The sequence below is a fragment of the Setaria italica genome, chromosome III (assembly GCF_000263155.2).
Source record: "Setaria italica strain Yugu1 chromosome III, Setaria_italica_v2.0, whole genome shotgun sequence".
In the NCBI taxonomy this organism is placed as follows: domain Eukaryota; kingdom Viridiplantae; phylum Streptophyta; class Magnoliopsida; order Poales; family Poaceae; genus Setaria; species Setaria italica.
In genome coordinates, this window is record NC_028452.1 from 44,674,738 (window position 1) to 44,692,462 (window position 17,725).

Sequence of the window (17,725 nt, forward strand, 5' to 3'; positions counted from 1 at the left end):
AAAACCCTCAAGAAAAGCAATTGAAAAACAAAAACCAGGCAAGTACTGTTCACTGTCCGAAAATAGAAATTTCAGAAAAACAGTGCAAGTATCCAACTTGGAAATTGATTTCTGCCAAACTTTCCAAGTAAGTGGACAAAGGCAACTACATAGCAATGAAGTATGATCTTTGTACAAGTTTAATAGGGTATTGTTGATCAGGAATAGTAAAGGAATCAAATTTAAATTGAGGCTCAAAGTCACTATGCTAATTTCAATCTAAGTACTGAACCTGCACTTTTTCTAAGTCTGAAAACAGCATCAAGTAGCTATGTTTGGAGCAAAATTCAGAGAAAAGTAGTGCAAAAGGTATAGGTGTTCATGTGCAAAATGGAATCCTTGTTAGTTATAGAGCATGAATGGTTAGTGGTTGGACTATGAGGAATGAGTTTGGGCCACTGAAAATGAATCAAAAGAAGGGTAAACGACCATGCACAGTGACTGTCAAACTGAATCCAAGGTTCAGAACGAATTCAGTTTACCCGAGAGAGAAATTTAAAATTCCGGCCTCTGGGATAGTTATCTCGAGCAAGAGTCAATATATAGATTAAAGTGCCTGAGTTTATCTCCAACTTTGCTTAAGAGACTCTTGGACCGTTCGATGCAAAATCAACCATGGTAAAGAACTGAAGTTTCGGGTAACAGAAAGAAAAGGGGGACGGAAGTAAGCAGAGCAAGGACGTGTCACCGCCGGTGCCTTCACCGGCTACACAGCTCAGCGCCTAGGGCCACCTCTTCACCATGCAAGCCTACAACTAGGCCACGGTGTCGCCCATGCACGCGGTGAAACCTTTGCATATCTACCGTTCCCGCCGTTGCTTTTACCGTGCTATCTTTTTACCGCCGCCCGTAGTCCACAGCCAAGCCTCTGCCGCCGAGCAAATTCCACCGCCACCTCACCTCCCACGTCGATTCTTTTCGCCCACATCTCCGCTGACACCTTGCCAATAGCCGTGCCTAAGTTGCCCCACTTCTTCGCTGGCGAGCTCCTAGCCGTCGCCGTTTCCGCCCGCCGCCGCCAGACCTCCTGCTCACGGTGAGCTTCACCTTGCCACCACTCTCCTTCCTTGTGGTAAGCTTTGGGTAAGTTCGTGGATCACTAGGAAGCTGTAGGGGTAGTTGGAGGACCGAGTGACGGCCTTCGGTCACGCCGCCCGCCGTCGTGGAGAGGCCAGTTCCGGCCATCTCCCGGGGAGCCACCGCCGCCCATGGGTGCGCTGTGGCTTGGAGATGCCTCCCCAGCCCGGCCCCGTCGACGGGGGGGCGCCGACCGTCGAGCCGCGCCGCCCCCTGCCGCGCTCTGTTTTGGTGCAAGGTTAAAGAAGGCGCTGGTGCTGGGGGTCCACGCGGCAGTAGAAGAGGAGGAGAAGGAAGAAGGGCTGACCGGGTGAAGGAATAAGGCCGATGGGCCAGTTTAGCAGGCCGGGTGCCGCGGAGAGGAAAGAAAAAGAAAGGTGGGCTGTTGGGCCAGCAGAGAAATAGAAGGGAGAAGGGAAGAGGAATCGGCCCAGTAGGCCGGCAGCGCGAGTTTGGGCTGGCGGGTAAGGAGAAGAAGAGGAAAGGGTGGACCCGAGCTGCGGGCCCAGCGCGAGTGAGAGAGGGTAGAGTAGGTGCGAGTGAGAAAAGTTGGGCCCGGGGGTTTTGGGATAAAATTTAGGTTTTCCTTTATTAGATTAATAGATTAAATTCGTGTATCACCATTTAAATCACAGAAATTTCTAGGAGTGTCCAAAATTAGTGAAACCAATTTTGTTAGGACTGTTTTATTTTCCTTTATGCATTAAAATTCTTATACCTTAGGAAAAATAATAAAAACATTGGTATTTGTTTAATGCCTTTTCATTAAGGTATTTAAATAAATGCTTAGCCTTTATTAAATGCATAAAATGTGGAATAATGTTTCATATTCACAAATTATTATTAACCCATAGGAGTTAGGTTTTGAGACTAGAAAATATTTATAATATTTTCTAAAAATAAAAGAAAAAGGCTAAGGTAGGAGTAGTAAAGAAAATAAAAATGATGGGTTAATCTTTTCGGGTTTTTATGTGTTGGCTTGCAACTTTATCATGATAAAGTGTGTAGTCACTTGTTGGCTTGCAACTTTATCATGAAGGAAAGCTGTATAGTCTTGTATTCAAAAACTTGCATCACTAACCCATGCATGTATTATATCGTAGACACCAAAGCACCTGAAGGGGAATTCTTGGAATTATCAGAAGGACCTTCGGAATTTGAGGAGATCGTTGAATTGATCCCCTGTGAAGCCAGTCCGTCGAACAGTGCTAACATTTTTATAGATCAAGGCAAGCCCCGGTGCATTTATACCTATCTACTTTGGAGTTATTATTTCATGTGTCCAATTATTGGTTAATTTCTATATGAATGCATTAAGTCTAGGAGTTGATTGAAACCCATTCTTGTGCATGATCTTACCTTGTTTTAAGGACATCTTTGCCACTTGTTCAACAATTAGTAAGTAACCCAAGCTTAGAAATGCTTAAATGCTTAAAGTAACTTGGTTACCGAACCTTAAGGTAAAAATGTTGGGTCATACATGCTAGATATGGAAAGATAGTTGGAAATCTGGAAAGCCGACAGAAGCTAGAGATGTTAGTTATGTCTGCCAGTTTAATTTGGTTAAGGCCCGATCATTGTCTTAACCTTTGATCAAGTGATTGTCACCTGGTTTCTTACTGGGTATGGGACTAGTAAAGCCCGGTAGGTTAGTAGACTCTCTGATCGGGAATATTTCGTACCCGTGCTTGACGTGCTGGAGATTGGCAGGGGCGTAGCCTGAAACTCACATGGAGATCAGGCCAAACGTGGGGTCCCATGTGGGGGTGCGTCCCTGGGTTCGGGTAGTCTTATTCCCAATCTTTGGATATGCTAATCGAAAGGTCGTTATGTATGACCCGGACAGTCGTACATAACTGGTGATCAGGGTGCTCTCCTGCAGGATGTAAATTGATCCGGATCGCTGCAATTCTCGGTTATGAATGCACTTGATCACTGTTGAGCATCGTAGTATAATCTCATGAATGCAATGTCTTTCCAAAATTAAATTGTTGTATGACTTAATTTCCTACTATTTGCAAAAGTATCTCTTTGTCATCATCTAGATTGGTTAGGTAATAACTTAATTGAATTAAAAGATAAAGTTAAGGTCTCACTTTTAGTAAGCTTTTTTGGCAAAAGGGGAGTCAGCCAGTACACTAAACAACTATCATGTAGTTCCAGAAAAGCTATTATATTGGTTAGTCGGGTAAGCCTTGCTGAGTACCCCGTACTCAGGGTTATCCCTTGTTGCTATTTCAGAGCCACAGCAGGAGTCCGCAGAGGAGGAAGCCCCAAAAAACTAGGGTATTGTTACAAGTCTCGTAATACCCTAGAAGTAAAACTTAAATATTTATCTCTCACCCAGACCAGTTTATGTTCTAAACTCCTAGAACCCCTCTAACCTGCACTGTTAAGTTTATTTCAAACTATGTTCTGTAATAATTCGTACCCCTTGTATGTATGTAAAAATGTAATATTTGTTGATGTTTTCCCATCGTGGAAGCGATCCTGGTGTATGGCTATGAGACATGACGTGGATCTTTCGAGGAGTCCTAGGGACACTCGACTGACTACCGGACTTATGCTGTTTTAAGTGCGTTTCGAATAATTACTATTCCGACAGCGATTAGGTGCATTTAAACCAGTTTAAGTTGGACGGTTCCGCTACACAAGGCATATTGAAAATTGTTAAGTACATTCTTCCTGAGAATAATGAATTGCCGTCCACAACATATGAAGCTAAACAGATTGTTTTCCCTCTAGGATTGGAGGTTCAGAAGATACACTCATGCCCTAATGATTGTATTCTCTATCTTGGTGATGAATAGGAGAAATTGGATGCTTGTCCTGTGTGTGGAGCACTACAGTATAAGATCAAGCGAGATGATCCTGGTGATGTTGAGGGGCAGCCTCCCAAAGAAGAGAGTTCCCATAAAGGTGATGTGGTATTTTCCTATAAAACCAACCGGGACTAAAGGGGTCCACCCTGGGCTTGGCGTGGCCGCCCCTTCAGTCCTGGTTGGTTTTACCAACCGGGACTCAAAGGTGTCTTTAGTCCCAGTTGAATGACCCGGGACTAAAGACTCCCCCTCCATCTCAAAATTTTTATGTCGGACGGATTTCTAAGAGATTTGAGGCCTACCAACCGGGACTAATGCCGCGTTTTCTAGTAGTGCATGCCACACGGTTGACAATGAAACTATGAAAGGAGGCCAGTGTAGTCAATGTCGATATTGTCGTACATACATCTATGAGCCCACCAGAAGGTTTGGACAGTTCTAGATATAGGGCTATACACTGAGACGTGTAAGACATGGAGGCTACGGTGCAGGACGGCATAGTCTACATGGTAGGACAGGAACATAGTCGAGGATTAGAAAACTAGTCGTAGCAATTAGAAAAGGACTCACCTAGTCGAATCTGAATAGTATTCTTGTAAACAACCGACCTGTAACCCTGCCCCCCAGTAATATAGGAGAGCAAGGATGCAGCGGCTGCTGAGCACGAAAAATGGCAACAGGTCCGTAAAAAAGCATGGTTGAAGAAACAAAATCCAGAGCCACCACTGGATAAGCGTAAGCTTCGGTCTTTCATCAAAACAATGGAGGCAGAGCAAAGGAAAAAGCCAAAGAAACCTCCGCCATCTGATTATGACAGACAGATAACAAAGCAGGCAGCTCATAAGAGGAAGAAAAGTGAGAAATCTATTTCTCAACTCGGAGAACAATCCAACCAATTGGTTGCCCCGCTTGTGGTGCTTTTTGACTGGGAGAAGAACCTACCAGAATTCAGTAAAGATACTAATCTAACAGCAGCACAACTTCGAGGGGAGGATGAAATCCCAACGCGCCTTGTGCTTGTCAAATGGAAATATGAGTATGGTAAAGAGCTCGTGCTTCCGAAGTTGGTAAAATATCTCCCAACGAAGATGAACATGTTGCACCAATGGTACATGCAGGCTACATCAGATGGTTTTGTCGTGATGGAAGTTCGTGTTGGCAATCAACATTACTTCCGTGGTGATTACATCATAATGGTGCCCCTGGAGGAACTGTACATGCTATACAATCAAGACGCACTAGACAAATCACTAATCAGTTGCTGGGTCCTGTAAGTCTTTAGTATATTTCTCTAACTTCAAAATCCTCGCTCTAGTCAATTTGCAATATCTTAACTCCTATTCGATTTTGTATCGTGCAGGATGGAGATGCAATATTGTCGCAGGATGGGATACCATGACATAGGCTTCATGGATCCCTCAATTATTTTCCAGGATAATCTAACGGATAAACCAGATGAGACTACGAAGAATATATTTAAGTTCCTCAACAAGCATTGGGACAAGAGACCCATATTACTATCATGGAATTTTGAGTGAGCATTTTTCCCATCTCATTCTTTTCCGAACTATCACTTTAACATAATACTAACTACCTTCAATTTGGATGCACAGGTACCATTAGGTACTCATTATTATTATCCCCGATCAGAGCTTAATGACTGTCTGGGACCCTTTGAGGAAACCAAAAGAAAAATTCGATGACATCATAAACGTTCTGAACAAATGCTGGACTCGATTGCGTCAAACTCACAAGGCGATTTCAAGGAGCAACTTGTTTTGCATACAGATTTCCCGGTATATGTTGAATTTTCACATCTCGTGACACTTCCTTTAACACAACAAATATTTCATAACTTTTTTTCATATATATAGTGTGCGAGACAGCAGGAGGGTACTCATTACTGCGGATACTACGTTTGCGAGTTCATCCACAAATTTGTGGGTCTGAAACATATCACCGAACAACAATTAACCATACGTATATACAAAATTAATTTTCTTGTACTTCAAAAATTAATTATGAACTTATACAAAAATTCATGTGTATATAATATTATCTCAAATGTTATATTAAAGATAAATAGAACCTTCCATAAATTAGCGTATTAGAATTAGTATGCATAAAGGAAATAAATACGAAATACAAATATAGACTAAAGGAACAAACATAAGAAAAGAAATGAAAAAAATTAGTACCGGTTGGGATAGCAACTGGTACTAATGAGGGCACCTCCCCGCGAGGCGTGGGAAGCCCTTTAGTACCTGTTAGTATCCCCAACCGGTACTAAAGGGTACCCCGGTTATTTGAACCGTTACTAAAGGGCCCCCCTCTAGTACCGATTGGCCAGTACCGGTTGCGCATCCGGTACTAAAGGTCTCCTCTAGTACCGATTGGCCAGTACTAGTTGCGCATCCGGTACTAGAGGGGTTACTAACCGATACTAAACGTCATTTTTCCAGTAGTGTGGTCAATCCCCTATGGGCACCTGCGGCGCACATAGATCAATAGCAGCCCGTAGTGCAAGATTTAGGGTTTGTGCTAACATGAAGGATAATAGAATTGTTGGAATTGTTGATTGTATTGCTAAGCCTTGTGGCGGATTATATATGAATATACTGCTTTGGAAGCAAGTAGTCTCCTTAGAAATAAGACAAGCCAGAATTACAAATAATCCTAATTTATCATATCTAGAGATTTCCTAACATATTCTAATAGTAAGGATAGATTGATTGTCAGCGCAACGAATTCCTTTTTGCAGAGAAAGAATCACATGCTTTTATAGAAAGCAGACACAATGATCTCCTGTAAACATATAATTTTTTTACTTCATATTTTAAATTGTAACAATACAGTAGGGATGTCTAGAAATCCGACTTATCCGAATTTGTATCCGCTAAAAACACCAATATGGATATCCGTATTCGTATTCGATTTTAACAAGGATCTCAAATGGATGTATCCAGATTCGATTTTCAGTGTTATTCTCTATCCGGTTCCAGATTCGTATTCGACGTAAATGTGAAATATCCAACATTATTCGTATCTGCAAAGAATAAAGTGCCCAATGATGCCATCTAAAACTTATTTATATTACTAAATACTAATACAAATGATGTTAATTTTAATATTGCTAATAAAATAACTATTTACACCATTTAAACCATTAAAAAATTATCTACATGACAAATGACTAATTATGTTAACCTAATATTACGAGTGATATGTAATGATAAAGTTTAATTAATTTTAATATGAATAATTATATTAATTTTGAATACATTATATTATTAATTAAATGAATAAACCATATTTAAATGTATTAATGAACTTAATTTTATTATTAAATGATATATATATATTTATGGAAATAATTATTTTTATATTTATTTTGGTATATTTAATTATTTATTAATGAATATGTTATTTTCAATAGGATCTATTATGTACTATGCTCATAATTTACTTCCACCATGATTTTTGATCAATTATAAAATCTACGATAAAGCAAACTTAATACTCGTTATGATGCTATGTTATAAGTCTTGTAAGTATCTGAATTTGAACTATTCGTTTTATGTTCATATTCGATAATATTTGTATTTGAATTAAAATGTGGTAAATCGTGCTATTCGAATTCGATTCCATGCGTATCCGATTCGAATCCATCCCTAACAATACCGATACAAATAGTAGCAAATTCATTGTGCCACGCGAGAGACTGTGCCATTGCCTGTGGCCCTTAAGTTCGAAAACCCAAGATGGTGGGTCAACACCAACAAGAATTACTCTGCGATTCCTGAGTTGTAACTGAAAATACGTACTCTGATGACTGCACACCTATGCCCCAGCAACACACATACGCACATGACAGATCATTGATCCAACCAACAAAGTGGCACTACCATTCGCAATGATGCGATTTTCAGATTGGATTCAAGAAGTTTATACAAGTTGCTTATGCCACTCTGACTGACATATAAGGTATTCTCTTCTAGTCTTCAGGAGGTTCAGAATTTATAAACATATTATATGCCCTATTCTTTCTACATACCATCAACACATGGCAGTTGGCATGTTGCTACAAAACATGCATCTGAGAAAACATGCTTCAAAAATACGTTCACCGAGAATAACGCAACACATAAAAAGGGTATAATATGTTTGTGCTTATTACACGAGCCAGAGAACCATGCATATCTAATTAAAATAGATAAAATTCCTTCATGTATAATGTATTTTGATAAGCAATATCATAATTATTATCTATTTCTCAATTCTCAATGGTAAAGCCATTTGAAAGCACCAATGTATTTTAGTGTTCATTCCTTCTAAACATCTGTTTCAATCATTTTGGTCTGCAATCAACACCTCCGACGGAAGCTTATCATTTTTAACCTTCGTTAAATCCTTGTTGGCTTGAGTTTCCTCAACCTTCATCATCCTAAGGTCTTCGAATTCCTTCATGATTTCTGTCCTCTCACCATCAAATGCCTTTGTAGCTGCCTCTCCCGCGTCCATCAATGCACCCAATTCCATCATGAGCCTCTCAATCTCTGACCGAAGCTCGTTATTTTCACCCTTCACCGAATCATAACCCACCTCCAATTCCTGATTCTTATACAGAGCTGCATTGAGCTCCGACTCCAAAGACGCTGCCCTCGCATCCATCTCCGCCTTCTGGACCCTTAGGATCTTCAACTCCTCCGCCTTCTCCTTAATCTGCCTCTTTGCTTCTTGCTGGTACGAATCCGCAGCGCTCATCAACACTAGAACCGCTGCCTTCATGTCCTCCAATTCCTCCACCTTCGCCTTAGTTTGCTTCTTCGCTACATCTTGGTACGCGTCGGCAGCGTTCATCAGAAGCAGGCTCGCCTTCCTAGTGTCCTGCAATTCCTCCACCTTTGTCTTGATTTGCTTCTTTGCTGCTTGTTGGTACGTATCGGCGGCGTCCATGAACAGCAGGCCTGCCTTCCTTGTGTCCTCCCGTTGCTTGGCTAGCTCATCGGAAAGTTTGGTGTTCTGGCCCTGCAACTCTCGTGCCTTGCACCCTAGTGTGGAGACCTGGCTCTGGAGCTCACGATTCTCGTTGAACATTCTAGTCTTTTCGCGCTCCAACCCCCACGCCTTGCCCCTCAGTTCACTGTTCTCATTGGACAGCATAGTCTTTTGGCGACTCAACTCCCGCACATTGGACAGCAACGTGGAGACCCGTCTGGAGAGTGCCAGCGCCTCGCGGTACCAATAATACCTGCAACGTATGTTTTAGAGGCAGCATTAGAGGGTAAGAGAGAGGGGACCATGCTGCGTGCGTGAGACTTGGGTTGATTTGAAACAAAAAGAAAAATGATTGTCTTGCCCACTCGAATACCATGATTGCATGATTTGGCCGCAATTAAGCTGTTGTCACACACTCGTGGGGGGTGGAAGACGCCCTTTTTGCCTTTGGCAGCCCAAGGATCGACGTAGTTCGTCGTGCTACTTGTGCCAATGGAAGCTGCCTCAGGGTGAACATATGCATCATGCATGTAGATAATGAAGAAGGAAAGGGTAGAGCAGTAGAGGAGGGAGAGGAAGCAGAGCTGCAGAGGAGAAAAGGCATGGAGTGCTGGTGAGGTGGGGAAGTGGATGGAACGAAGCAGAGAGGAGAGAAGGTATGGAGTGTCGGTGAGGAAGTGGATAGAAGCAGAGGGGATCGGAGAAGGTATCAAGTGCTGGAGAAGGTATGGTGGGTTGCTTTCGGAGTCTTCGGAAAGGGGAGGGAGTTTGCTGCTTCACTCTGGTTGAAGGCAGAGATAGCCTGGGGAAGAAAGAGGAATGGGACCCACATGTTTGGTCCAAGGAATCTAGTACGAGCTTTTTGTTGATTGTCACTAACGGTGATTTGCTTAGTCCATATTTAATTTCAATAGCTAACGGATACTTTACGCAATTTACTCAGGGTCTTCACGATAAAGGTGGGACTTCCGATCATGCCCCCACATTCTCGTGCCTCATGTCACATTATATCTTGATTAGTCGATATGTTTGTTCTTGTCTATACCATGCCAGCCCTACAATTCAATCCAAGTCTCCAGAGATAGGACAGGACCGAGCACGGCCCATGAAATGCCCGTGTCATTACCGTGTCCACCAGGAGTCAATCCCAGGTTTGACATCCTGTGTTCCTCTCCAAATATATTGTTAGTGGTAGATATACATACGTAGTCATGGACGGGCGGAGAATTTTATATAAGATACACTGTCAAAATGAGCTAACTGTTGTTCGGGATACAAACTAGTATTTAAATGTTTTCGGCGACACTAGACTTGTATTTCTAGTGATGGACATCCTTAAAAAAGATCACTACAAATTGCGTGTGCACGCTGTAGTAAAAAACCAGCACTAGAAATGGGAGGTATTTCTAGTTGTGGTCGTTATCTTAGTCTAATCTCAATGCATAATTTTATTGCACAGTTACCAAGATTGCGTGATGAGTATCATGGAAATGAAATTTCTCTCACATTTGATGAAACTCTCCCTTCTCTCTCCTCATAATAGTCTAGCCAAGTCAGCAAAATTGCTGATGTGGAATATAATTTAATGCTCGTAAAACTTCTATGAAATCTTCCATTCAGATTAGCATTAACGAACTGCCACATAGTCAACTGTCTCATCTCTAGCAATATTCAAGATAATTAATAGCTAAGTTTACCTTTTTCACGACACCTGTTATATAACCTCAATTATGTTGTTCATGAAAATAATTTAAATATGATTTTTATTAATAATATACATTTTTAAGAATTTCAATGTATTTCTATCTATCTATTGGAATTACTTCGTATTTGAACTACATGTGCTGTAAAATAGGTCTTTAAGTTACAAACAAACATACATGGAGTCGTACATTTACACATTTTCAGTGCCACATGTAAATTTGGAAGGAAAAATTCAAATGTTTTATAATGGACACTCAAGTTTTCTAAGTCACTTTACAATTCCTCAAATTTAATAATACCTTTTCTTAGAAAATTTTGAATCTTAATTAGTTGGGGACAAAAATGCATCCGCATAAACATCTCCAAAAAAGTTTCACATAGAAAATTGAATTGAGGTAACCGTTTGCTTAATTTGGTGTTCATTAGACCACACATGTTTAAGCTCGACCCTCTCCTCTCCAAAAAAATTGATGGCGATCAATAGCTAAATTTATTTTTTTTGCATCACTATCAGAAACAGTAGATATGCCGAGTGGTGGTTTGCCGAGTGCATTCCACCAGGCACTCGGTAAACACCCTCTTTGCCGAGTGCTTCCAAGGAAACACTCGGTAAAATAATTGCACTCGGAAAAATCATATTTGCCGAGTGTTGGAAATAAAACACTCGGCGAACAATGAAAGGACACTCGGCAAAAGACCGCCACGTGCGGCGGCCATCAACCTCAGTGCCAGCCGGTAGCACTTTGCCTAGTATCCGTTAGTGACACTCGGCAAAAAACAAGATTTGCCTAGTGTTTTCCACATGCATTCGGTAAAAACATTATTTTGCTGAGTGTTTTTTATTGGCACTCGGTAAAAGAATAAGTTTTTTTCCTCCCCTGCTCTCCAAACTTTTTCTACTCTCCACATACAACATATGGTACTCCATGTTAAAATTTGGTATATTTCTGGATCTGTTTGCTATATTTAATTAATTTATTGTATTTAGAGGAATTTTTTGGTATAAGTCAAATTTGAACCACAAGTGATTCAAATAATGGAATAAAATGAGTGAAAAAATGATATTCATGTTATTGAGTCTAGTGTGAGGCCTTACCCGAGAAATGAAAAGACATTTGTTACGTACGATGCTTACAAAATTGTGCATGTACGATGTTTACATACCGAAGCATATTCGAAGAAGAATCGTAGCGTTGAGGAGGATCCGGTAAGATTTAGAGTCAAAGTGATGGTTGAATTGGGGTTTGACTTCAAAACTTTTTGTATAGGCAATAAACAACATAGATTGGTTCATGTCAAATTTTGGTAATTTTTCGGATCCGTTTGATAATTTTAATTTATTAACTATCATTATAGAATTTTAATTGATATAAATTGAATTTGAGCTATAACTGCATGAAATAATGGAATAATATTCGTAAAAAAAATTAAATATGCATTGTTGAGTGAATTTAACAAGCTATTTTCAAAGTACATCGAAATAAATTTAGTAAAACACGTTATTGGAAAAGGAGAAGTATGCATGAAATATAAATTTGATTTGCCGAGTGCACTCGGCAAAGTCCCTCATCCGGCCTCACCGTTTGGAAATTAAGGAAAAAGAAAAGGGGTTTGCCGAGTGCCTGTGATCTAGCACTCGGCAAACCTTGACTCTGCCGACTAGTACAGCGCGGGCACTCCGCAAACCATGCGCATATCAACCCCCGGCCGCGCCGCACTCACACACACAGGCGCCCCACGCCGCGGCCGTCCGTGACCCCACCCCGCCGCCGGCCCACGCCACCCCGCCTCCCTCCCGTGCCCGCACCCCGCCTCCGGCCTCCCTTGACCCCGCCGCCGCCGCTTGCCCGCGGCCTCCGCCGGCCCCGCGAGCGCCCTCGCCGGCCCCCCGGCGCCCCACCCCCGCCGCCGGCTCCCGCGCGCGCCCCTCGCCTTGCCCCCGCCGCCGGCTCCCGCGCGCGCCCCTCGCCTTGCCCCCGCCGCCGGCCCCCGCGCGCCCCCAGCCTCCCTTGCCCCGCCGCTGCCCCGGGACCAGCCCCCGCCGCCTCGGGACCCCGCCGTCGACCCCGGCTCTCCCTGCGCCGCCCCTGACCCCGGCGGCCGGCGCCCTGCCCCCTGCGTGACAGGTAACAGGGACTCAAAGTTTGTTTTGTTTTCAATGCTGAGAAAGAAATAGAATAGGAATTAGCTAATTCTAGTTTTCTAGTTCACTGTTTAAACATTTAACATTTCATCTAGTGTTTATATCTGTTTTCAAGGGTATGCAATGGTGTTTTACATGGTCAGATCAGAGAATGTTGAACATAAAAGATATGCTGTGTGACGACAGCTCATTGATGTTTAGTTAATCTCTCTTTCAGCATTATGCTCAGATAGTGCTGTTTCTTGTTTTGCTGGTAGAAAAGTATAGATTCTCCCTTTTACTACCTGTCAGTGGGATGGAAACACCTGCATCACCAATTCACCATTTGTTTATTTGGTGCTAAGTCCTCATATCCTTTTGTCCTCTGAAGCTGATTTTATTTCATGTGGCCACACACTGAGATTTTGCCATCGTCCATTAGCATGACACAAGCTATAATGAAATTACTGCATGTTCAATATAAGCCTGTGCCATATATGGGAATAATGTGATGTCAAGAAAATAAATAAGTTATTTACATCTTCCTATGTGATGCACAAAGTCTATTTTTCAGTTCCCAAAGGTCAACTACCATTGCTAAGGGAAGTGTAGAAGGGTTCTGTTCCTTTTTCTTGCTATAGCAAATGGTCAGGAAATCACCTAACAGAAACCGGCTGGTTTTTATCAATAAAGTTAAAACTGGATCAAATCTGGAATCTAATGTATATGCCAAATCCCAAATCTGTAATCTTTTTGCTTCCAAAACTTGAAAATCTCAAAACAAGCTAGTTTAGACAGCTGTTTACCTTTGAACTGAACCTCAGCATTGACTTAGTTACTAAGAAGTTCTTCTGATGAACAGTGTCAGATCCGACTGCTTATAGTAACTGCTTTGATGATCATGTGCTGCTATCTTTAATAGGTTATGCGGCCGCCGCTCCCTGCCCCGCCCTGCCGCCATCGTCCGCCTTGCCCTCCCGCCACCCCACACCTTCGACTTGCCGTGGTTTTGTAAGGTATAAGATGTGTATGTGGTTGTCGGCCATCGTACTGTTGGTTTGGTGTGTATGTGGTTGTCGGCCATCGTGCCGTTTTATTTGTTGCAGGTTTTGGAAACCTCACCGTGCAGGGGAGGTGCTGCCGAAAATTACATTTGACACTATTATGTTCCTTTTTTTGCAGGAGAGGCTATTGCACTGTCCTCGACTCGTCACTTTGTAGGACAGCAAGGTGAGGAATGGAAGACCCCTCTTTCTGTATCATGTTCGTATATCACGTAACCTAGGCGTCTCCCGTTCGAAAGAGATATGGTTGGAGAATATGCAGATCTTTGCATATATATAATGGTATCTGTTTTGAATTTTCCACATTTTTGGATAGCTCGAGGATGTGTAGATGGGGTAGTTTCCATGCTCTACTTTGAATTGTCCACATTTATTTTGCATATCTTTCTAAAGCACATTTTGTTTATCTGTGCTAATTGGTTTACTCTTTTTAATTGCAGGTGATTGAACAATGGTCAGCGGTGTGAGGAGGGTAACGTCGCTTTACGCAAGATCGACCGATGCAGCTGAAGAGTCCGATGCAGCTCAGGAGTCCGGGAGGGGTCGAGGGAGGGGTGGAGCCAGGGGTCGAGAGAAGGGTGGGGCAGGGGTCGAGGGTGGAGGCAGGGGTCGAGGGAAGGGTGGAGGCAGGGGTCGAGGAAAGGCTCGAGCGAGGCCACTGTCGCCTGTAGCTTCCTCGTCGTCGTCTGAGGAGGAGGAGGTACCTTCCTCGCACGCCTCTGGTGATGAGGAGGTACAGGTGGAGCAGGACCAGGTGGAGGAGGAGGCAGGGGGTTCCGGTTCCTCTAGTTCGTCAGGTATCTGGTTGCGAGGTCCCTCGACCCTCCCAAAGCGACCGATACCTCTTGAGAGACGCCCGGTTATTCAACCCTCATGGAAAAGGTAAGTAACTTTAGATGTTATCACTAATTTTTCATTTGATATGTTGAAAATTACAATAAAAACTAATAATTTATCTTGATCACTTGGGCAGGGGTTTTACGAAGGTCGGTGGGGGTGATCACGCACGCCATCCCAACGGCATCCTTGGTCTTTTGTGCAGGCTACACTTCCCTGGTTTGGTGGAGTTCGGCGGAACGACGAAGCCAGCCTACACGTGGGAGCACTACGTCGCCGCCCGCGACGCCCTTGATCAGGATGGCAGGGTATTCCCCAACAAGGCGGAGCGGGTGAAGGCCGAGCTGTGGGTAAGTCTTCCTCGCACTACATTGCTCAACACATTGCATTCACTGGACATTCTTGAAATAATGACTGGATACATTGTGTCTATATGCAGGACTTCTTCAGATGCAAAGAGGGATACGAGGCCAGGGCAGCTACTGTGGCTCACGAAGCCGCCAAGAAACTTGTAAAGGACATGCACTACGAGGCGCGTGTTCAGGCCATCATCGACTACTACGCTAGCTACAGAAGAATGAAGATCAATAAAACTAAGGCAAGAACCATGAAGCTGACCCGGGAACAATACTTGCAGGTAAATGTGGAACATTAATACTTATTTTTCTGAGATTAATTACACTTAATTTCATCTTCTTATATGTCATACACTTGATGACGTAGGTGCCTCCGTGGTGGTGCACCCAGCATCGCCAGTGCTGGGAACACATGGTGGACAAGTGGTGCAACCCCAAGTGGGAGGAGACGCACAACGCTTGCCGGGATCGGCGTTTGCTGATGCCAGGTGCACCACACCATCAAGGGAACCTCAGCCTCGATGAATACGCAGCTAAATGGGTATGTGAATTCATTTCTTTATTCTAACGCTCAATTCTGCATAATTTCTAATCATTTTGCTTTTTTCGCAGTCGTCGTCACATGGTGGCCAGCCTTGCTCCCAGTTCAAGGCATGGGCTTTGTCCCACAAGGGCAAGGCGACGGCCAACATCGACTACAATCCAGAGGACCCGCCCTCGGCGTACAGCAACGCGACCGTCCACAGCCGCCTCAATGAATACACAACGATGGCAAGGGAGGTCCATGGACCAGAGTACGATCCGAGCACCCAGGAACTTGATGGAGAAGTCGTCATGAGGGTGGGAAAAGGCAAGAAGCATGGCCGGTACTGGATTGGGGACAGCACAATCGACACGGCCACTACTCCCACTCTCTCCCAGATTCGAGCAAAGGGCACGAGTTCCAGCCTGGCCATACGCCCACGGCCGGACACTACATGGTTCCAGATGGAGGCACTACAGGTTATTCGTGTTTTATTCATCATTCATTGATTTTTACATACTTTTGTTTTGCATTGTAACATTGGGATGAAATATTGTAGGCCCAGGTGAAACAAGAAAGGAAGCGACGGGAGGAGATGGAGGCGAGGATGGAGGTAGATTGGCAGAGGGAGGCGAGAAGGATGGAGGCGAGGGTGGAGGCAGCTGAGCGGAGGGCGGAGCAGATGTTCCAGTATATGCAGGGTGTTTTTGAGAGGATGGGTCAACCTCCGCCACCGAACCTATTCCCTCCATCTCCTACATCTACTCCTGTGAGTCACTCGGCAAACTTATAATCACCGTTTGTAGTTTATGCAGAATCAATCTTACAAAGATGCCCAGACACTACAAACTAGAATTAAACTAGACACTAGAAACTCGAAATAAACTAGAAACTAGAAACACTGTGGTATATATGTTGCAGAACACACAATAGAAAAGTGACTTATGCAATCTCACACATGCAAATCTCTTCTCCTTTGTGTAGAATCAATCGGCGGCATCGAACGAGCCATCGGACCCAGCTTTGTCGCAGTGGCCATCGTTGCCTCCTTAGTGACTGATGTCTACTTGTGGTTGCACGGCCACTTGTCTCACTTGTGGATTACTTGTCTCACTTGTTTGCATTTGTGGCAAAATACTTGTGGATTACTTGTCTCACTTGTCTAGTTGTGGTTGTGAATGTCTACTTCTAATGATGATGTTTATTTGTGTGTTGTGAATGTCTATTTGTGGTTACGAACTGCCTGTGATGCTTATTGTGTGCTTGTGATGCTTATTGTGTGCCTGTGATGTTTGTTTGAGAGGGGTCTGTTATACGTGACAACAATAAAAACTGGGTGGTTTAGGTCACTTTGCCAAGTGTTACACTCGGCAAAAGATCTTTTTGCCGAGTGGCATGGCAAAAACACTCGGCAAAGAGATCAAATTCTATGCATTCTGGGCAGATTTTGGTCTCTTTGCCGAGTGTCAATGACCTCTTTGTCAAGTGGCACAGCGACACTTGGTAAAGAGATCAAATTCTGGTCCGGGACACGAAGCTTTGCCGAGTGTCAGGAAAAACACTCGTCAAATATTTGAAAATTGCCGAGTGTTTTTGCCACAACACTCGGCAAAGATTTGAAATTTGCTGAGTGTTTTTGCCACAACACTCGGCAAAGATTTGAAGTTTGCCGAGTGCCTTTCCATCTGGCACTTGGCAAAGCCGCCGTCATCGTCTTCTCACCGTCGTCGTGACTTTTTTTTTTTACCGAGAGTTGATTTAGCACTCGGCAAAGAGCTGTTTGCCGTTAAAATCGAAGCTGAGAGGCATTTGCCAAGTGCTACACTTGGCAAAGCTACTGTTTCCAAGTAGTGCATGAAACTTTTACATAACCTCGATTCAGTATGTTTGTTCATGAAAATAATGTAGTTATAATATTTTTCAATAATATACCTTTTTAAGAGCATAAATATATTTCTATCATTTTAAATACATTGGTGTAAATACCATCCCTAGATCATTTGGACTAAGAAATATGGAATACAATATTCGGAAAAGTGAAGTCTAAATAGTATCAACTATTAATATGGTTAAGGTGTACTTTGTAGGTGAGATGGTAAGGGCAGGGACTACATGTGGAGAGAGAGAGGTCCTAGATTCGAATCCTATATACCACGTGTCACACCCGGTTTTAAGGATAAAAC

At 43.1% G+C, this 17,725-nt stretch overlaps 1 protein-coding gene across 1 annotated transcript; it reads right to left on the bottom strand.

Moving 5' to 3' along the window:
- Window positions 1-8,136: 8,136 nt before the first annotated feature.
- Window positions 8,137-9,470, bottom strand: LOC106804222 (leucine zipper putative tumor suppressor 2). Its single transcript, XM_014804915.2, has 2 exons — window positions 9,310-9,470; window positions 8,137-9,189 (listed from the first exon to the last, which is right to left on the bottom strand). The coding sequence occupies exons 1-2, from the start codon at window positions 9,318-9,320 to the stop codon at window positions 8,283-8,285; spliced, it is 918 nt and encodes a 305-aa protein (XP_014660401.1). The 5' UTR covers window positions 9,321-9,470; the 3' UTR covers window positions 8,137-8,282.
- Between the last annotated feature and the right edge of the window lie 8,255 nt (window positions 9,471-17,725).